Source organism: Camelus dromedarius, chromosome 17 (genome assembly GCF_036321535.1).
Source record: "Camelus dromedarius isolate mCamDro1 chromosome 17, mCamDro1.pat, whole genome shotgun sequence".
Taxonomy (NCBI): Eukaryota; Metazoa; Chordata; class Mammalia; order Artiodactyla; family Camelidae; genus Camelus; species Camelus dromedarius.
Genome location: NC_087452.1, coordinates 31482446 through 31503832, shown reverse-complemented (window position 1 = coordinate 31503832; position 21387 = coordinate 31482446). Strand labels below are relative to the sequence as shown.

At 39.1% G+C, this 21387-nt stretch overlaps 3 protein-coding genes across 7 annotated transcripts in view; 1 reads left to right on the top strand and 2 right to left on the bottom strand.

Annotated features, from left to right (window-relative positions):
- Positions 1-62: 62 nt before the first annotated feature.
- Positions 63-9997, bottom strand: GLT8D1 (glycosyltransferase 8 domain containing 1). 4 transcript variants are annotated; one of them, XM_031470527.2, is made up of 10 exons: positions 9888-9997; positions 5805-5858; positions 5621-5719; positions 3557-3770; positions 2105-2222; positions 1789-1873; positions 1513-1625; positions 959-1125; positions 731-843; positions 63-591 (listed from the first exon to the last, which is right to left on the bottom strand). In XM_031470527.2, exons 2-10 carry the CDS (start codon positions 5818-5820, stop codon positions 401-403), a joined length of 1116 nt encoding a protein of 371 aa, XP_031326387.1. In that variant the 5' UTR covers positions 5821-5858; positions 9888-9997; the 3' UTR covers positions 63-400. The 4 variants fall into 4 exon arrangements, with proteins under 4 accessions (XP_031326387.1, XP_031326388.1, XP_010983509.1 ...); XM_031470528.2 differs by lacking the exon at positions 9888-9997 and adding an exon at positions 9679-9804; XM_010985207.3 differs by lacking the exon at positions 9888-9997 and adding an exon at positions 9560-9672.
- A 176-nt stretch (positions 9998-10173) lies between these two features.
- On the top strand, positions 10174-11950 carry SPCS1 (signal peptidase complex subunit 1). The gene is made up of 4 exons (XM_010985196.3): positions 10174-10380; positions 10733-10792; positions 10873-10959; positions 11454-11950. Exons 1-4 carry the CDS (start codon positions 10345-10347, stop codon positions 11577-11579), a joined length of 309 nt encoding a protein of 102 aa, XP_010983498.2. The 5' UTR covers positions 10174-10344; the 3' UTR covers positions 11580-11950.
- Positions 11951-14026: 2076 nt separating this feature from the next.
- NEK4 (NIMA related kinase 4) overlaps positions 14027-21387 on the bottom strand; it is a 49150-nt gene continuing 41789 nt past the window's right edge. For both annotated transcript variants that reach the window (XM_031470525.2, XM_031470524.2), the window contains exon 15: positions 14027-15229. In XM_031470525.2, the coding sequence (XP_031326385.1) occupies positions 15137-15229 (93 nt within the window). In that variant the 3' untranslated portion in view covers positions 14027-15136. The remainder of the gene's footprint in view (positions 15230-21387) is intronic.

Here is a 21387-nt window from a genome sequence, read left to right as displayed (position 1 = left end):
AAAAGACAACTCATCTCTTAGTGAGCAGGCAGAAGTAGTTACCTGAAAGTAAAAACCATACCTTTAGAAAAATGTAGTATTCACTTTATTTATAGATAACCTATGGTTATAAAATGAAAACCAAGCAGCAGTGTTGAACTAGCTGTACCTGCCATTTAAGTCCATTCACCTCTGGTCATTCAGCACTGTCAGTAAGCAAATGCTTGGTAAGGCAGACGGAGGCGTGTTAATAGTCTGTCTAGGAAGCTGACTGCCAGATGGGGCAGTTTGCCCTCTACCCAGCTGAAATGTCTTTTTCCGTGGGTTGCTGCAGACAGGCGTTGAAACCTAGCAAGTGTTACTTCCCACATACACTGTCTTCTGGGATTTCCTGAGAAATGCTTATAGCATAAATTATATTTTACTTTATATTTGAGATCTCCACATGTCTTCGGATTAGGCTGAATTTACCTGTTGGGTCCGGAATATACCATTTTTCCCAGACATCAGTATACGAAGCAGTTCTTCCCCATGGCTTAAAGTGCCCATTCCAATGGAGTAACTTGGCAGCCTTTACAAACTGGGGAGAATATCGTTTTCCAGCGCTGGAACCTTACATTGAGAGAAAAAGAGCCAAATGATAATACTAGTCATACCACATCAAACTGGAAAATGATAAATATCCCATCCCTGAGGAGAGTTCTTTAGACACTTCATTAGCTTAGGCCCTTGGTTAGTTATTTCTGCTTACCCAGATGGCGAACATTCCACATAGGGTCGATGGTGGAATGCTGTTGATAAAATACGATCAGCAGAGGTGGTGTTGTGATGCTGCCAGCCAGTGTTCTGCTATACAATCCTTCTCTTGGTGGGACAGATAAAAAAACATGATGTTAGTAAAGAGTCCCAGTTCCCATTAGTCAAGACACTTAGGGTTGAAATACGAGAGTTTTCACAGGTATGCCAGTTACATACTTACTCTACATTGAGTTTCATCCATTTTTCCAGCTGGTTAGTTATATTCTGTTTTTTCCATTCTGTCAAGTTTGCAACAAAAACTCCAGGATTAAATGAGCAGGTGCTCGCTTTCATGGAAAGCTTACGAATTCTTTCCTTTTTATAGTCAAGATATCCAATGTAATTGTACTGAAAACACAAATGGGATATATAGTACGTTTACTGCTTCACACAGGATAGATACAATTTGATTGGATAATGGTTCTGTTCACTTATGACTTCTCAGATTATTAGCAAAGGGCTCTACATAAAGCAAATAAAAGTGACATTTGGGATTGCAAGTTAGACAGTAGGAACCTAGAATAAACCTTAAGCCAGATGTTCAGAGAGAACTAGGTTGTCAAATCCATGAACCGATCTGTAGGAAAGTGGCCTTGAGTTTTGGATGAAATAACTGGTGAATGTAAATGTAGCAAAAAAAGAATTAAGAGTTCCCTGATTTTGTTGCCTCTTACCCCATTAACCTGCATTATAGGGAGCAAAGTGTCTGTGCAAAGGGTCTAATAAGTAACTTACCTGGTTCCCTGCTCCACGGATGACAACTTTAGTAGAGGTTGAATCACAGTCTTCTGAAAATGCAGCTGCATGTCCTGGCTTCAGTGGTGTATTGTATAGGGCAAGGATATCACCTGAAATAGATAAGGTTTAAGATTTACAATGGAAGTTGCCCCAAGATTCCCTATTCCTCCCACCTCTTAAGATGACCTTTTATAGGATGCCATAAGTAAGACAACCAACCACTACAGCCTACACTGGGCAGAGAGCAACACTGATGGTGACATTCTCTGGTACCTTGCACAATTACATCGTCATCCATGTATATGGCCTTCTTTGCGCCGGGAACCAGAATTGGCAAGTAGAACCTTGCAAAGGTTAACTGGAAAAGTAAAAGGAAAGAAGCATTGGCACAGGATTTGTCAGTGGCTGTGCTTTTGTTTACTAGAAACTCCCAGAATGCTCTCAGTTTCCATGCAGGAGAAGACATCTGAAGGTCTCAGAAGTCCCCAGGCCTGGTGCCCGGGGAACTACTTGCACTGTACCCAGTTACTCAGGTATTCCAGTCATTTCCTAATACTGCCAGTTACAAACAAGAGTGTGTGGAACTCACTGGTTTAATGGATTCCCCCTCGTCAGGATCCTTCTTTACTTTCCCTTCCAAAAGCTTAGTGTCAAAATTCACAATTTTGTACCTGATGCTTTTCAGGGTACTGCTGCTGAGCCAGGACCTGATGAACATAAAGCACCAAATATCAGTTTTAAATAATCATGTCCCATACTGCAGCCTTATCTGTGCTTTCCAGTGAGGCCATAATGGAAGTGAAATCCTGAGGACTGCATGGTATCTTCAAGCCCCTTCTCTGAGCTTTGGTTTCCTCTTCTGCAGTGAGATACCCCACTAAAGCCCCTCCCTGAACCAAGATTATATGGTAATAGTGCTCGCAAAGGCTCATACTTCTGATTACTACTGCTATAGAAAATTTCATTATGTAATTGAAAAGATCCCATGAATCTTTCAATTTTTGTTCCTCCAAAAACACAAAATGAGTCAAAGTATGATAGTAGTGAAAGCTATCAACAAAGCTGGTAAGTCAGTCTGTTAATCTATACACTCATTAATTTGCTGTGATGACTTCAAGTAATTCTACCAAGTCTAAGGTACTGCCTGTAGGAAAAGTCAGTGTTCCCTAAAGAAGTACTGTACATTTTTCCATTTCAGATTAGTATTTTGTAGACATGTTATTTCTGTAGTTTATTAATATATTTCTTTCTATATTAGATAGTTTGAGTTTTTTAAATGCAGAAAAATAACTCATAGTAACTTTCATAAACTAAACATGAACCAGAGAAAGGCAAAGGGACAGAAATGTCTTAGAACTTTGACCACTATTAATTTAGACACAATGTTTCTTGGAATAAACCATGTAAATCTTGATTCAAAACATCTTCAAAACACAGTTAAGACTTGTATCAGATTAGGTTTCTATTAATCACAATTATACTGGTAAGGACCACTTACTGACCGATTATTATGTGGTAGGTGTTTTTTTAATGTATTTTCTCGTTTAACAATCCTCTAAGTTGGATATTTACACTCCATACTTAATAAATTAGGAAACAGGCTCCAAGGGGTTAGGTAGTGTTCCCCAAAGACTGGGTCAGGATTTGGAACGGTGCCTGCTCACCACCACACTACCTTGCCATTGCTCCCACATCCCTTCCCACTCTATACCAGAATTACTCAAGAGCATGTCCATGAGATAAGGAACTTGTAAGAGAATATAAATCAACATGGTGCTACCTTCATTGAGAAAGTCTTCTACCAAAAAAAATAGCTTGAATTATTAGTGTGCATAATGACACAGTTGACTTACATCTTGGACACAAGTTCCTTAACATGTTTCTGCTATCATGGGGATACACAGAAAAACGTGTAGTTTATAAGTGGTATAATCCCAATTATATAAAAAAGTAAACATTGAAAAAGAGTATTACTGGATTGGCAGCTGGCCTGCTCTAGAGCATCCTCTAGAAGCAGAATCATGAGGCAAGCAGAGCTCACCGGAGATGGTCTGCTGTACTGTTCAGCGTAACAATGTAGAAGATCACATTGGAGCGAGTGTTGTGTTGAATGCTGTTTATGGCTGCAATGGCCCCCCCGAGCCTATCTTCAGATGCTGCAATGACCACAGGAATCTCCTCTTGTCTCCCATCCACTGCTTGTTGGGGAGCATTTGGGATAAAGTCTACAGGCTGAAGCCCCACAATTCCTGAATCTGCAAAGAACACAAAGAAGATACTGTGATCCAATCTCATCAGCTTTTGACAAAGCCCAAGGTGTGAAAGGAGGTAAAATGAGGATTATGACACTTCATTCTCCCTCATTACAATGTGAAGCATACAGCCCAGAAATTTTGTTTTCCCATATGTAACCAGGCTTTTAGAAAAAGCATTAAAAAAAAAGTTGACAATTCTGATACACTACTACTGATAGGAATATAACAATCTAGATTACAGTTTGGCAATTTGTATCAAGACCCTTGAACGGGTACACGGCCTTTGACTCATTAATTCCCCTTGTCTGTCTCAAGGACAAAATCTGAGAGGTAATCAAAAGTCACAATTTTATTTATAATTGTAAAAACCAAGAAGACTAAAAACAGTTTTTCAAGCCATAAATCATGCAGTAGGCATGAAATCAATTTAGTTGGTCACAATTAGAATTTGAGTATGAAAACTTCCTGAATTGGAATAGAACATTGACTTAGAAAATACCAGACTGCATCACATACGGCAACTGCAAGTATTGTTTTGTAAACCTTCCTTCTTGCCTCTTGTAATACTTTATTTACTCATTCATCATGCACTGAACACAGTGCCTGCTATGTGCCAAGCAATATAGAGGCACTGGAGTTATAGCCATGAATAAAATTGTGAAATCTTTACCACTGTGAAGGGCAGATAGACAAGAAGCAAATACACGTATGTGCTGTATGTAATATTCATTATTGTGGGGCTGCCATCAAAAAAGTCTGAAAGTCACTGTACCAAAAGACTTTCCTGTGGCAACAAGTAAACTGGCATTAAATTTATACATGAAGAGTTTCAATAGTCATGGTGACATGCTTAGGATATAATTATTTGGAAAACCATGTCATATGTGCAGTGTATATACAGCATAATCTCAACTGTATAGAAAAAAATAATATACACAGAAAAAAACTGGAAGCTACTAAGGCAAAATTTTAGTTAACTCTAGGCAATGAATCATTTATTCAGTATTTATTGAGTACCTTCTATGTACCAGCCACAACTGCCCTCATAGAGTTTGAATGCTGTTTTCTTTTTCAAAAATGTTCCTACCAGGAGCATGCATTACTTTATGTACATTTATGTGTGTATATATATGTAAATACACATACGTATATACACAATTATAAAACAAGCTATCAGAGCACTCAGTGAAAGTCAAAGGAAAGCTATTAGTCTTTTCTTGCTCTGATCAAGTATAGTAGGTGAAAATAAAGATATAGTGGGTAACAGTACAAAAATGATTTCTGATACACACTCTGAAGCCTCAAACATCCCTCAAAACCAAAGTAGAGCAGTATGAACAACTAATTGAACTGGCAGCAAAACTGTACAACAGTGACTTTTTTAATCAGTTGACAAGACAATGATTCTGTTTCACTACTAGTCCTACTGATATGATTCCACTTGTTAAAGGAAAGTAACAGGTGAAGGAAAGTTACAGGACTGACACACTAGTGCACAGAGCAGGCATCAAAAATCAATGACACCTGTCCGCACCTTCTGATGCCCTGCCCTACAGAAATGTCTGCAGATAGCCCACAGAGGCTCCTTCCTCTAAGGCCTCTGATTTGGTGAAAAGGAATCTTCTGTGAGATCAAACCCTTAGCAAACAACTGCCCAAGAAGGGGAAAGAGGGTGGGGTTGCAAGAGCCCAATGCATACCACCTGCCTTTCCCAGAGTCTTTAGTAGCTTCTGTAATATGGCCAAGAAGAAGGCCTTCTTTTCCTTAAATCTAGTGATGTGACCTAGGATGTGGGACACAGAATTCCAGGTCCTCAACAGATACCAAGGCGTTACTCAGGGTTTTCGTACCTGAAACTTCATTCCTCAGCAGGCTGCTCAGGCCAAGGAAGTTATGGTGCAAAACCAGCAAGAAGAGAGCAACAGCCAGGACTAGGATGACAATGTTTACTGAAACACACAGGAGAAAGTCTACATTACATCTCTCCATCTTTGGACCTGGTATAAAAACCACATAACTATAGAAAGAACATACCTTTACGGAATGACATCTTTCTCTTTTGTCTTATGTAAATATTAGTTATTAACCCTACAAAACAAAAACAAGGCCCCAAAGTCAGTAGGTACATTAGAATGTCCATCAAGATGCCTACACACTTTTATTCATGTGGTATATGATGCTCCCAGAAACTCATTTTGAATTAACAGTTTCCAAGAACCCAATTTGGGGTTTGAATTTTTTATGGTAATCATAATAATAAAATATGTCAAATAACTTAAGAGAAATAGATAGCCTTGTATATTATACAATTCTACCAAGAGGAACACCTGAATCTAACCACTATGGAAGTTTTCTGAATGAATTTCTACTTAAAATTCCTAATTAAATTACACATGGACCCAGCTGTCTATAACTAAGGTCAACTCATTGGTACAAAACATCCCTGTTCCAAGTTGTATCCCATTCACCTTTAACTGGAATTAAAAGAGAAAAAAAAATTTTCCCAAATCATCTAAAACTATAGCAGAGAAAGACAATTACAAAAATTCATAAAATCCAATTTTGCTATCAGAAGTTTAGAGCTCAAGAGTCTCCAAAATTAAAAATCTGCTCCTAGAAAAAATGAGCTTCTTCCCAGGGCTTCCTATCTGTTGTTTAACTATCCATATCTTAAGAAAGTGGTGTCTTGAGGAGGGGGGTATAGCTCAGTGGTAGAGTGTTTGCTTAGCATGCACGAGGTCCTGGGTTCAATCCCCAGTGCCTCCATTGGAAAAAAAAAAAATCTAATTCCCCCCCTCCAAAAACAACAAAAAGAAAGTGGTGTCTTAAAAAAGAAAGAATGAGAAGAAAAGAAAGAAAAGATGTCTAATACTGTTACTCTGCCAGTGGTTTGTGCTCCCCAGCTCAACTGAAGCCTTCACTTTTTCAAAACAAATAATTCAATGGAAATAAAATTGTAGGTGGAGCTAAATTAAACAGTTTCTACAACAATCTCTGGGTAATATTTCATTCAAAACAGGTTTTTATGCAACCAGGATATTGTGAGCCTACATTTGAGACTTTTATCCTTTTGTACTTCATCTTGGCCCATGGGAGTACCTAACATAAGGCTATGAATTTTACAAAGCACTTTCAAATATAACGTATTTTCAAAACCAAAGTAAGTTTGAATTAATTTCCTCTTAAGTAAAGTGTATGCATATCACTTGGTTTCTCAAGGCCGAGAAATATATCAAGAAAACTTCGGATGAGAGGCCAGATTACAAATTCGGGAGAACATAATTCAGACTCCCAAAAAACAATCTAAAATACACATGAACACGTACATGCACATGCACACTCTCCCTTTCTCTCACTCTCATTCTCTCTAGAACAGTATAAAATATATTATACCAATGAACTTCCTCTCTAAAGAATACACATCATTATAGACCAGAGCCTTGCGCCTCAATCTCACTGAGGGCTGAGCTTTATCCATAGAAACTGGCAGACTGGGGACTGCTCAAAGTTCTAACATCTGCCTGCTTGGAGCCAACTTCCATCAAGACTGGAGAAAATGATCTTACTTGAGTAAATCTCATTTAGTTACTGGTACAAAGGGCAGTGGTTTAGCTCAAGAACATCCAGTAGCAATTATTTACAAATAGTGTGTGGATCGAGAGGCAGGTGTATTTGTGCTATTCCAGTTAGCTAGACACAAGAAAAACACAATCCTAGCAGGTATTTGATGTACTTAAGTAGATTAGCATGGCAGAAACTGCTTGTTCCTTAAACTCTTTCAGTTATCAATATACACAATGCCAATTATTATGGAGTGTCTGATCCGTATTTCCTTTCCTAGTACTATTCCTCGTGATGGAATTCACTGATCTGATTAGAAGGAATTCTCAAAACAAAATGGCATGTAACATCCTGGGACGTGTAACAGTGGCTATATTTTTGCAAGAGTATACAACTGTGAACAATTTGATGAGTAATATTCAATTATTCACTATGAAAGTTTCTGTTTTGTTAAGAAATAAAACCTTCACTTCATCCCAAATCACTCAACACACACACACACACACACACACACACACAGCAGGCATACCCAGAAATATGGTGAAGAAACGTTAGGGGGAAAGAACACTATTTTTTCAAACTTGCTAGCTATCTATATTAATACCCACATTTTCAGAAGCCTTTTCTGCTTTCCTTCCTGTTGCTATATACTCCCATGGAGGGCCATTCTATTCATGCTCTGCAACCTATCTTGTTTCCCTGGTGCAACACCAGCAAACTCTTTCCCTCTCTGCTGGATCACACACCTATCAGCCTATAAGCATACTCTGCTATCTTCCAGCTAATTCCAAAAAAAAAAAAAAAAAAAGACACCATTCCCCATATCCTAGTTGACCCACAGACCCCTTTCTCTGCTCCCTCTCACTCTAAAAGCTTGAAAGGATTTAAAGTCTCTAGCTCTACTCACTCTTCTTGTCCTCTCTTTAGCCTCCTCCAACCAGACTTCTGTCCATACTTCTCCATTCAAACTGGTCTTGTCGAGGTCACAAAAGACTAGTCATCTTTCTGTCCCCTTAGCCATCCCCTGAGAGGCCATCAGGAAAGTACACCAGTCCTCCTCCTCTATTATGAAATTATCTCATTTATTTATTTATTTCTCTCTTCCCTAACTAAAATGTAAGGGACTCCAGTGAAAAGTGTTTACTACTGTATTCTTGCCATCTAAAACCATGTCTGGTAAATGGTGGTAGATAGGTGATGTTTGTTGAATGATCTTGTTAACCTACGAGCAAGACTGGTTCTCAGCTCAGACAGGGAACAGTCTTTGATAATAATCATGAAAACAAATTCAAACAAAAGACATGGATTCCGACAGATCTATCTCAAATCGAAACTGACAGGCAATCTCCTTTTCTCACCATATCCTCATAGCTCAAATACCATAGTCTCTACAGCAACTGCCACCCCATGAAGTGCATTTAAAGAGGGAGAACACAGAAGGATATGTCTGTTTCTACTTACAACAAAAAGTCTGTTTAGTCTCTGCCAGACTGAAAGGTGGACAAGGCCCTAAGGATATACACTCACCTTCTCCTGCCTCTTCATCCTGCTAGCTCCTACGTGGCTTTCAGGAGACAAGGAACCTCCTTCAAACCCCACATTCTGCAGCACCTCCCCTGAGCTCTCACATCGCCCGGGCCTCGCTACCCAAGAGTTAATCCGGCTTATATTTCTGGGGTTACGTGGCTGTCTCCCTTGACGCATTCTGGGCTCGAGTCAAGAAAGGGCCTGGTGTTGGTCACAGGCATATCTTGGCCCACAAAAAAAAAGTGCCGGGAATGTTTGCTGCATGAATGAGGGCGGCAGCCACGTAACACCTACCCTGGAGTACCTAGAATCCCACCGTCTGTGACCCTGACACGCAACACAGCATAGCAGCGCGTGCCAGCGGGGACCCACAGACTCGGGTTCCCCAAAATGGTTTCTGTCCGGAACGTGGGTACTCCACCTTGCTCAGAGTAACAATGGAGGGCCTAAGCTTCTGAGATAGACATCAGCCTTGACAGAGAGGCAGTGCGAACCCTTGGCTGGCCTCTACTGGGAGGGCCAGCGAAGCCGCCGAGCAGCCTGGCGGGCCAACCAGGAGACTCCCCAGGTAGGCGCTCTCTCCATACTGGTGCAAAGGGGCGGGAGAGGATGGTCCCCACTCCGAGGAGATCCCTTTTCTCTGGATGATGGGTTCTGGGTTAGTCCCCTCTAAACTCTGGCGGTCAGTAACGCCCCCTTACCCTTAAGGGTGTTTCACAAGGGGCGACGATCCGGGGTCCCCCAACCCCCAGGCTCGGAGGCACTGGGCTAGGGTTCCAGCAAGCGGTTCCCCTCAGACGCTCCCCGCGGCCGTCCTTACCTGCAGCCTGAGGAGGAGGAGCCACTGCCCACACCCCGGCCCGCCCCGCCAGCTCAGCGCCCACGCCGCAGGCCCCGGGGCTCAGCCCGCCACCCGGCCGCCCGCGTCCCCTGCTCTCCGGACCGAGTCTGCTCGCCCGCTAACCCTGTGGCCGCGGCGCAGCCCCGCAGCCCCCAACCCGCCCGCCGCAGGGCCTGCGAAAGTCGCACCGAGCAGGCGCCGCCGGGCAGCCCTGCCGCTGGGGTCCTCGCCGAGAAAAGCCCGTCGCCATGGAGACGGGGCGCACGCCGGCTGCCGTTAGGCCGCGCAGGCACAGTAGAGGGCGGTTTGGGGGACCCGAGCTGCGGCTCCCGGGACCCAGTAGCACTGAAGGCGAACGCTTCACGGGCGCGTGATGCCTCGGCTCGGCCACCACAGTCAGCGTCTCAGCCCTCGCGGACAGGGCGCCGGCCTACAGCCAACTCCGAAAGAGCAAGTCGCCTAGCGAGGGCACGGGGAGGGGCCTCGGGCCGCCAGGGTGTGTGGGAGACATCCGCTTCCGGGGCCGCGGCCATCGCAAACCCTGGCTGGGGAGGCCTGCGGAGCTGTACGCAAGAGCTGACCCCGGTTCCTCCTGTTCCTGAGTCCTGGCCGCCGTCGCTCCGCCGGCCGCCTCCTCATCCAGTCATGCTGGAGCATCTAACCTCGCTGCCTACGCAAATGGTGAGGATGCGGCCCGCCTCGGCCCCAAGATCCCTGCACTTTCCTCGCAAGCCTGGCAGTTCCGCAGCCCTTGTCCGAGACCCACCCGGCGCAGCGCGGGTTCCTAACTGGGATGGCTACTCTCACCCCCGAATCATACCCCCTTCTTTCTTCTCCAACGAGGAAGCCCCTGCCCAGTCTCTGTAAGGATGCTTCAGTTATTCCGGGAAACCGAGAATATCATTACTTGCTCAGGTTCTTGGGGGAGCCCCTGATATTGGGATTACCCAGTGCCAAAGCTGTGAGGTCAGGGCAGGAATTGTACCTCTTCAGTGGTGGAACCAATTCTTGTTTTGCTTTCCTTTCCTTTTAGGATTACAAGGGCCAGAAGCTAGCTGAACAGATGTTTCAGGGAATTATTCTTTTTTCTGCAGTAAGTATTGGTTTTGCATGATCTCTTCCCCTGCCCCCCACCCCCCAGCTTTGACTGTATTTAATATACTTTGTTTCTAGGTAGTTGGATTTATCTACGGATACGTGGCTGAACAGTTCGGGTGGACTGTCTATATAGTTATGGCAGGATTTGCTTTTTCGTGTTTGGTAAGAAATATGTGGGCGTTTGGATGTTAGTGGCAACTTAAGTCTTCCGAATTGCGTTGTTTTGGTTGGACCTAGTAGTGAGAACTGGCACCAACTTTTCCCTCATCCTTCCCTTGCTATCACTGGAAAAGTAAATGCCAAATAGTGTCAGATGAGGTGAAACTGCATTGAAGGATACAGCTCATTTCTTTTGGCAGGCACTCCAAGCAGGATTTTTAGTCAAAGCTAGACCTCAAGACCTTATGGTCTTCACATTGCTGCCTCCTCGCCTCCTCACCTTTCTTTTGCTCTTAAAGCCATATGTGTAAACAATGAGGCTTGTTCCAGTCACTTACAGTATTTTGTCTGGGTGGTGGCACAGAGTTTTCCTAGGAATGTCAGTTTTGTAGTTTTTACCTTTAGCATAGGAGTCATTTGAGAACCAGGCATTATACATAATCCTCTTTTAAACTTCTAATGGCCATAATTGATGCATTTTCTCTGTTCTGGCCTAGCTGACACTTCCTCCATGGCCCATTTATCGCCGGCACCCCCTCAAGTGGTTACCTGTTCAAGACTCAGGCACAGAAGACAAGAAACCAGGAGAAAGAAAAATTAAGAGGCATGCTAAAAATAATTGATTGGGGTTTTCATGATTCATCTTTACTACTGCACCTGCTTTTGTTTTGTGTGAGATGAGCTAAACAGTTTTCATACCCCAAACATGAGCTAAAAATCACCTATGCTCAGCTGTGTTCAAATTTTGTTCTCTCTATATTTCACTTCTCAGTTGGGTTTTGATTTATAAATATTTTAGACCTTCTCTTCACAGTCCTTCTCTGAAATGGAGAACAGAAAACACAAGTATGCAAAGTTTCTTTCAGGTCTACAAAATAATGAAAAATAAATGCCTCATAAATTATAGTACAATTAAACTACCAAAGTTTTATAATTCATTATGAGTAGTCAGGCTGTTTTAATGTTTTCAATTAAAACTCACAGTGCAAGTCAATGTCTAAAGAGTCTTTTGTTCATTGTCCTGCAGGCATGACTACTAGTAAAAGCTAAAGTTAGAAGTTCATGTTTCTGAAAGTGTCAGGAAGCACCACTTCTGTTACATGTCCTTCTTGACAGGAAACACCTATATAAAACTAACGTAAATTTGTGGTAGAATAGTACTTTGGTACCACTAAAATAAGGCTGTTGTTAAGCAAAAAACATTTAATCCATGCTTCTAAGTGGTTCAAAGTGAAAACCTATAAAGCTGTAAATTCCTTTTAAATTTTCCAGAGGGCTGAAGAGAAAAATGTTCTAAGGTCTTATATGAGGGTTGGGAGTAGAAGGGTTATTACAGGTAATATTCTATTTCTCAATACTAGGATATAGGACTTCCAGACTATGAGTTTTAAAAAAAGGAAGCAAAGACCTTAATATAGCAAAAGTCAGAAGAGGTTTTTAAAAAAGAGAAAGAAAAATAAAAGGCAGCAGAAATAAGACCAAGCATATCAATAAGTATAATAAAGATGATTAAAAAGCTAAGAGCTCCCAGTAAGGTTAAAAATCAAATTACTGCATGTTCTCAAAATGATACCCAAAGGTAGAAAACAGAAACAAGGATATATTAGGCAGATGCAAGCAGAAAGGAGGGGTAATAGTTAGAAAGTCAGAAACCATTACTTCTGGACAAAGGACATTTCATAGCTACAGGATGTCACTTATGAATCATGCGTTGAATAAAACATGAAATGTATAAAGCAAAGACTTAAATACACAAGAACTGGACAAAGCTGCGCTCTTGGCAGGAGACCCAACACTCTACCTTTCAGACTTTGATAGATCAAGTGGAAAGGCAATTGAGATTGACTTCTGCACTTATTCTATGTACCTGGAATATCTTCCTTCAGGTACACATGACTTGTTCTCTCCTTTCAGATCTCTATCCAGAAACCACTGCAAAGATGCATTTCCTACTGCCCTATCAAAGTATTAGTAAGCCCCATCATTCTATACCCACTTTCATGGCATTTAATATATCTCAGTATATACTGTTAACTGCCCTCCCTAGAATATAAGCTCCATGGGAACAGGGGCCTTACTTTGCTCACTACTGTTTGCCCAGTACCCGCAAGAGTACATGTCACATTATATGTGCTCAGTATTTACTGAGTGAATGATACAGAACTGTGCTGTGCAATATGATGCAATGTCATGTATATAAGTTTAAAATACTGAGTTCCTCAAACTAGCCACATTTAAAGGGCTCAACAGTTATATGTGACTAGTGGCTACCGTATCAATGCAGATGTAGAACATTTCCATTTAAAATTCTGTTGATCGGGTCTTATATAGGTTTGAATAGTATTTAGTAGACAAGTGATTCTGCCTATCCGTAGCAGAATTCACCTTTACTGAATGCACAATAATGGATCATGTACTGAGCTACAGGGAGAAACAATTCCAAGAAATAGAGGCTGTGCAGGTCATATTCAGTAACAACACTGCAATGTAGCTGGAGCAAGGAGATAGAATTTCCGTGGCTTTCTAAATGTATGGAAATTCAGAAACACTTCTAAAACAAAATCAAAACCAGAATTATTGACTACTTAGAAACTAATGTCAAAAAGAATACAAGAGTCTCTCAAATGTGGCCAAAGGCAGGTTGAGAGGAAAATTCAGTCTTAAAAAATGTGTTTTATTATAGTTAAATAAGTAAGCTGAAAAATTATTAAGTACTCAAGAAAAAAACTACAAAATAACCAAAAGATAATAGGAGGAAATTGAATGTTTAAACAAAACAAAAATAAACAGAATGGGAATAAAAAGTATGGGGAGATTTCTTAATTCCAAGAAAAAAATATGTACAACTTTATACCAATAAGTTAGAAAACTTTAGTAAAACATGACTTTCCAGAAAGATGTAGATTTCTAAAACATACAAGAAATGGTAAATAGCTCTGGAAGATCAACAGTTTGCAAAAAATTTGCCCCTACGTGGGCACTGAGACTGGATGGCTTTAGAGCTGAGTTCTAACAAACTCTTCAAAGTAAAATTAATAGATTTCAGAAACCAGGCCATAAACACTGTAAGGGCAGGGAGTACTGTTTTATTCACCACTGTATCCCAGCTCTTGGCCTAGTTTCTGGCACATAGTACAAACTACATAAAGGTCTGTTAAGGGACTAGAGAGGGAACATTTTATTATTTTATGTGTGTGTAATTTTCAAGGAAGGTAAGATACATTTTTAATTATAAAAACTGAAAATATTTATGGAGCAACAGACATTTTTTGTCCTTTGAAATATAGAAGTGAAGATTTACTAATCAAGACTTTTATTTTATAAAAACTGTTTCCTAGAAGGGCATTACCCGTTATTAAACAACTAATAACATATGTGATACACAAACATACATTTATAACATGAGAAGGCAACCAGTATTTTGATAGTACAAGAAGATGAGTTTCAGGAGACAAATATGTCCAACATAACTAAAAGGATCTGGACTTTACTTAAAAATTGCTAAATCAGAAAAGAAATTAAGAGTTCAAAAATGTTTTTGCTGATGGAAAAATACATCTTAAAGAGTATGTAAAAACTGATTTACAGGGTCAAAATACATTCTAGTTTCAATTCTTGTATATCCTGAATGAAATTCATATTAAATGTAAATAAAATGCTAAACATCCATCAATGTGCAAAAAAGGAATTCAGTTGCTCAAGTACTAGATACAACTTCATATTCTTTAAATCTACTCCCAGAATTATAAAAAAATAATTTATCAGCTGCTACCTAAGTTTGTTAACAATAAAAAGTAGTTTATGTCGGTTATTTTCCCTACTGCATTTATCACTATAATATAAAACTTCCAATCCAATATTTTATGCTCCTGTATTAAAGCTAATTAGAACCTTAAAAAAATAGTTCTACATATAAAGTTGGTGGTTTAAGGCTCAGTAAACAGTAACTAAACAAACATCGTATAACAGATTTTTCCTCAAGAGAATAAGAGAGCCAAAGCTTTCTTCTTTTGTGAGCTTGCTTCACATTACTGTTTTGTCCAATTTTTTCCCAGTAAATAAAACCCCAAAGAGATATAAGGACGGGATGGCCTCCAGTCATTGTTATTACAGGTTTGTTTTTGTTTAAGCCAAAAACCTTTGAAAATAGTTTAGTTCTGGCAGCAAATTAGATAAATTCTCAAAAATTCACATTTTCTTCAAAAAATTTTAACTGGCGAGCTTTCACACTATAAGCTGTATATTTTTCACCCATGTGCTCCCGCAAACGTACCTATTTGAGAAATATAAACAAAAAAATCAATATGTAATAGAAAAAAATATTTCTGTACTCTTAAAAGGGTTTTTCTCAGCATGATAACCAGAGGCAGAAACCTTATGGGAGAATACTAATAGTTCTGTTTACATAAAAATTTTAAATGTCAACATATCAAAAAATAAAGTCATAAGAAATTACAGAGCAAACAATAAACTAAGGAAAATATAACATACATGCCAAGAATTAATACCATATATATACAGAGAGAGCACTCAGAATCAATAAAACACATTATTAGAATATTAGAATTGATAAAAACAAAATCAGTCCCATAGATAACTCAACATAGGCATTTACAAAATAATACAAATGATCAGTTAACATACATAAAATTCAACCTGACTAGTAATCCAAAAAAAGTACTATGTGACATTCAAAGTATATCTGTGGAAAGAATGCCTGAAATTAAAATAACACTGAATAATGTGTTCAACAAATGTCATATACTTCCTGAGACAATACATTCAGAAGGACAGAACATCACGTCTTTGGTATTCCTGCCAAAAATGCATAATCTGGATCTATTCATGAGGAAACATCAGACAAGTCCAAACCGAGGGCATTTTATTAAACACATGACCTATATATACTCTTCAAAAATATCAAGGTCATGAAAAACAAAGAGTAACTATTGCAGATTAAAAGAGACATAACTAACTCTAAAACGTAATCCTAATTGGTTCCATACCCAGCATGACAGTATGAGGAGCTCTGCAGACCCTTCTTCAGTGAAACTGGTGAAAATTATTTTAAAAACCAACCATTTAACATCTCTGGAAATGGTCCAAAGGGTATAGGGCAAACAGGGACCCTTTTTTTTTTTTTAAGAAAATCTACTAAAACTCAGTAAAAACAGTAAAACTACTAAGAACAGTGAGAGTAAGTGATTTGAATTAAGATTAAATATCTCCCTTCCCACTCCCAGCTCAGTGAGACAAAAACATCACCACACTGATGAAGTCAAGAACCGTTCCTGCTAACTCTTAGCTGGAAGGCTATCTTCCTGGGAGGGGCAGGGTATCAGCATATCTCATCCTGCCCCCAATACCTGTTTTGACAATAAGTTTTGGGAGAGTGCAGCCAAGAAGTGGGAGCTTCTTTCTTACGTCCAGCTCAGACTCAGGATGGAGGCTCTATCTTGGGTATAGGGCCACTGAAAATATTGGGGCCCCAAACACCTTTGCCCCAGACCATAAGGCAAAATTTCCATGCTGGGTGAAACAATGCCAAGAAGACCAAATACTACTGCCTGTCACGCTCTCTGAGTTTCCAAGGTGGGAGTATCACTCAGAGACAAGCATGCTATTGTTCCCACTCCAGCTCCAAAGCTGTGCATCAAGATTTTGCCTGAGGGTAGAAGCAACATGTAAAATAGCACCAAGTTCTCAATGAACTGACTTCATTTGGAACAGAGAGTGGAGAAATTCAAGCCTAAGGGTGCTCTCAAACACTGGAGGTACTGGTGAAAGCTCTTTGGAAGGAGGTTTGTAGATTCACTGCATATATGAGCTAAACTGTAGGCCAAAGGTACTTTAATGGAAAGAACCAAGCAGCTGGAGAGGCCCCCTAGGTTCAGAACAAATCACAAATGCTGACCTTGGGAACTACCCCTGCAAAGGAGCCCAAATTTGATTGGATTGGTTGGTAGAGCAATGTGTGCCCCAGGGCATTGTTGAAAACAATAAAAGCAATCAGCTGACAACTAAAACTTAACATCTGAGTGAGGTCTGAGGAAGGGAACATCAAGAGAGCTCTGCCAAACCCACTGTCATTCCAAGGTAGCTGTGGACAGACCCAAGGCTGCACCCACTGAGGGGCAACGTCAGAGGCTTTACGTTGTGAGGGCTGGGGTGAGGGGTAACATAGACTTTACTAAAATAATTCAGACAATCACTAAACAAACAAGCAGATAACAATAACAATCCCCCATCACTGGAGGCTAGAATCAGAGCTACAACTTACTATCTAAAATGTCCGGTTTCCAATAAAAAGTTACGAGATATGCAAAGAAACAGAATAGTATGACACATGCACTGGAAAAAAAGCAGGCAAGAGCAACAGGATGTTGGATTTAACAAAGACATCAAAGTACCCATTAAAAACGTGTTCACAGAACTAAAAGAAACCATGATTATAGAAGTAAAGAAAGTTATGATGACAATGTCACATCAAATAGAGAATACTGATAAAGAGAAAGAAGGTATAAAAAGAGCCAAATGGGAACAGACTCAAAGACATAGAAAACAAATTTATGGTTACCAGGAGGGGAAGGGGATGTGAAGGGATAAATTGGGAGTTCAAGATTCGCAGATACTGCAGATACTAACATACATAAAATAAACAACAAATTCATACTGTATAGCATAGGGAACTATATTTAATATCTTGTAGTAACTTACAGTAAAAAATAATATGAAAACAAATATATGTATGTTCATGTATGACTGAAGCATTATGCTGTACACCAGAAATTGACACATTGTAAATTGACTATACTTCAATTAAAAATACATATATATGGCTATAACTGAAAAAAAAAAAGTTAAAAAAAAAATATATATATATATACAAAAAAAAAAAAAGAACCAAATGGTAATTCTGGAGTTGAGGAAAGAAAATGAAGAAGATGAACAGAGGCTCAGAGAAATGTGACACCATTAAACATACCATGTGTAATGGGAGTACAGAAGGAGAGGACAGAGAAAAAGGAGCAGAAAAATATTTAAAGAAGTAATGGCTGCAAATTTCCCAAGTTTTTTGAAAAACAATCTACACATCCAGGAATCTCAATGAATCCCAAGCAGGATCAGCTCAGAGAGCCACACACAGACACATTAAAGTAAAAGTCCTGATGCTGTAATGTATACAGAAGTCAAAATACAAGGTTGTATACATGAAACTTACATAATGTTATAAACCAATGTTACCTCAATAAGAAAAAATAAGTTAAAAAAAATAATAAAAGCAATATTCCAACAACAGTAACAATGAAGTAAAAGTGCTGAAAGCCAAAAATAAGAAGAAAATCTTGAAGCAGCAAGAGAAAAATTACTCATTACTTACAAGAGAACCCCAATAATATTAACAGCTGACATCATAAACAATGGAAGTCAGAAGCAGTGGGGTAACAAATGCAGAGTGCTCCAAAAACAAATTGTCAACCAAGAATCCCATATCCAGTAAGGTTATCTTTCAGATGAAGGCAAAATAAAGATATTCCCAGATAACAAAAACAGAATTTGTGGCTAGCAGACTTGCCTTATAAGAACTACTAAAGAAGTTCATCAGGCTGAAAGCAAGAGACCCCAGGCAATAATTCCAATTTACATGAAAACACAAAAAGCACTGATGAAAGTAATTATGTAAATAAAAAAACAATATAAATGTAAATTGATTTTCCTTTTCTTCTTGGAACTGATTTTAAAAGCAACTGTATAATACAATATGTACAGAAGATGGTGGAGGAAGAAGCACCAGAAATCTGTCTCCTCACATGGACAAAAACTGTACTGGCAGAATCTGCCTGATGTAATTACTTTGGAACTCTGAAGTCTATTAAAGGCTTCAAATATCCAGGGTAAGGCTTGAATGGTAAATTGTGGTTAATTTAAGTTAATTTCAGCTCTTAGTACCCCTCACCTGGATACAAGCAGCTGTGCAATGTTCCTGAAGCAGCCCATACATAGCTCACAGGAGCCAGGGTAAGCAATAAGAATCGTGTCCTCCAAGAACTGGGGACCTATCTGCGTACTAATAGCTGACTGCTGCTTCTCATCACAGAGGGGCAGACAGAGGCAGGCAACCACTGTTCAAACTCTCATTAACAATGTTATAAACACCATACCTTCCAGCTGAAAGAACTTCTAGGGGATTTGACAGAACCAATATAGGTATTGTGTGAGTGCCAGAAGAAGAGAAAAAAAGAAAGAGAGATTATTTGAAGAAATAGTAGCCCAAAAGTTCCCAAATTTGATGAAAGACTTGAATATAAACATCCAAGAAACTCAACAAACTCCAAGTAGGATGAACACAAACAGTTCACACCCAGACACATTATAATCAAACTGTCAAATGCCAAAGACAAAGAGAATCCTGAAAGCAGCAAGAAAGGAGCAACTCATCATATACAAGAGATTCTCCAATAAGATAATTAGTAGATTTCTCATCAGAAACATTGGAGGCCAGAAGTAAGTGGGATGGTATTTTCAAAGTGAAAAAAAAAAAAAAACCAAACAAAAAAAAAACAAAAAAACTGTCCACCAAGAATCCTCTATCTGGCAAAAATGTCCTTCAAAAGTGAAAGAAAAAAGATTTGGCCATCTACAACAACATGGATGGACCTACAAGGCATTATGCTATTGGAAATAAATCAAGAGAGAGAAAACCAAACATTGTATGAGCTCACTTACATACAAAATCTAAAAACAAAACTGGTGGAGGGTGTAGCTCAGGGGGAGGGTGTAGCTCAGGGAGAGGGGTAGCTCAGTGGTAGAGTGCATGCTTAGCATGGATGAAGTCCTGAGTTCAATCCCCAGTGCCTCCATTAAAAAATAAATAAGTAAACCTAATTACCCCCTCTTCCTTACTCCCCCCTAAAAAACCCCACCAAAATCTTAAAAAAAAAAAAAAAAAACCAACTCATAGAAACAGAGAACAGATTGGTGGTTGCCAGAGGTGGGTTGCAGGAATGAAGGAAATGGGTAAAGGTGATCAATAGGTACAAACTTCTGGTTATAAGAAAGTTTGGGGGATATAATACATAGCATGGTGACTAAGTTAATTGTACTCTATTGTACATTTGGAAGTTACTAATAGTGGATCTTAAAAGTTCTCATCACAAGAAAAAAATCTATGACAGGTGACAGATGCTAACTAAACTTACTGTGGTAATCATTTCACAATATATACATATATCAAATCATCATGTTGTACACCTTAAACCAACACAATGTTACACATCAATTATATCTCAATAAAACTGGAAATGGGGGGAGGGAGAACTTAAGACATTCCCAAATAAATGATGAAGAAGGTTCACTAGACCTGCCCTGCAAGAAATACTAAAGGAAGTCATGCAGGTAGATATGAAAGTATACTAGACAGTAACTTAAAGCTGTATAAAGAAATAAAGATCTCAATAAAGGTAAATACACAGGCAGTTATCAAAGCTAGTAGTATTATAACAATGGTTTATAATTCTATTTTTTATTTTCTGCATGATTTAAGAGACTAATACACTATAAAAATTATTAGTTTAAAAAGTTATTAGTCTAGGACTAATGTAACAACTTTGGTCTGTAGCTCCATATTTTGCTTTCTACAAAATTTAAGAGACTAATGCATTTAAAAAAAAAATCCCAATTACTAGTTAATATTTGTGGATTCACAATATACAAAGATGTAATTTTGTGACATCAGTAACTGAAAGGGGTGAAGACAGAGCTCTAAAGCAGCAGAGTTCTGTATGTTACTGAAGTTAAGGTGGTATAAATTCAGACTGGAGTATTAAAACTAGGATGTTAAATGTAATCCCCATGGTAACAATGAAGAAATAGTTACTGAATATACATTAAAGGAAATGAGAAAGGAATTAAAACATTTGACTACAAAAAAGGAACTAAACATAAGACAATAATGTAGGCTATTAGGGACAAAAAAGCTAGAAAGCATATAGAAAACAAATAGCAAAATGACAGAAGTTCCTCCCTATCATTAACTGCTTTAAGTGTAAATGAATTAAACTCTCCAATCAAAAGACAGAGACTGGCAGAATGGATAACAAAATTAAATGTTGTCTACAAAAGACACACACAGATTGAAAGGGAAAGGACTGAAAAAGATATCCCATGCAAACAATAACCAAAAGAGAGCAGGAGTGACTATACTAATATCAGACAAATCAGACTTGAAGACAAAATAGGTTACAAGAGACAAGGACATTATATATTAACAAAAAGATCAATATAGCAGGAAGATATAATAATTAAAAACATTTATGTACCTAATAACCCACCATTACAATATATGATGTAAAATCTGATAGAACTGAAGGAAAAAATAGACAGTTCTATAAACAGTTGGAGAATTCAATACATGCTCTCAATAACAGCTAG

Bases quoted from the DNA above. Each gene is read 5' to 3' on its own strand.
- SPCS1 (XM_010985196.3), top strand. From the start codon at position 10,345: ATGCTGGAGCATCTAACCTCGCTGCCTACGCAAATG. The intron at 10,793-10,872 runs GTAAGTATTGGT...CTTTGTTTCTAG, and splicing joins GAATTATTCTTTTTTCTGCA to GTAGTTGGATTTATCTACGG. The intron at 10,960-11,453 runs GTAAGAAATATG...GTTCTGGCCTAG, and splicing joins GATTTGCTTTTTCGTGTTTG to CTGACACTTCCTCCATGGCC.
- GLT8D1 (XM_031470527.2), bottom strand. The intron at 844-958 runs GTAAGTATGTAA...TGTCCCACCAAG, and splicing joins TGGATGAAACTCAATGTAGA to AGAAGGATTGTATAGCAGAA. The intron at 592-730 runs GTAAGCAGAAAT...TCTCAATGTAAG, and splicing joins GTGGAATGTTCGCCATCTGG to GTTCCAGCGCTGGAAAACGA.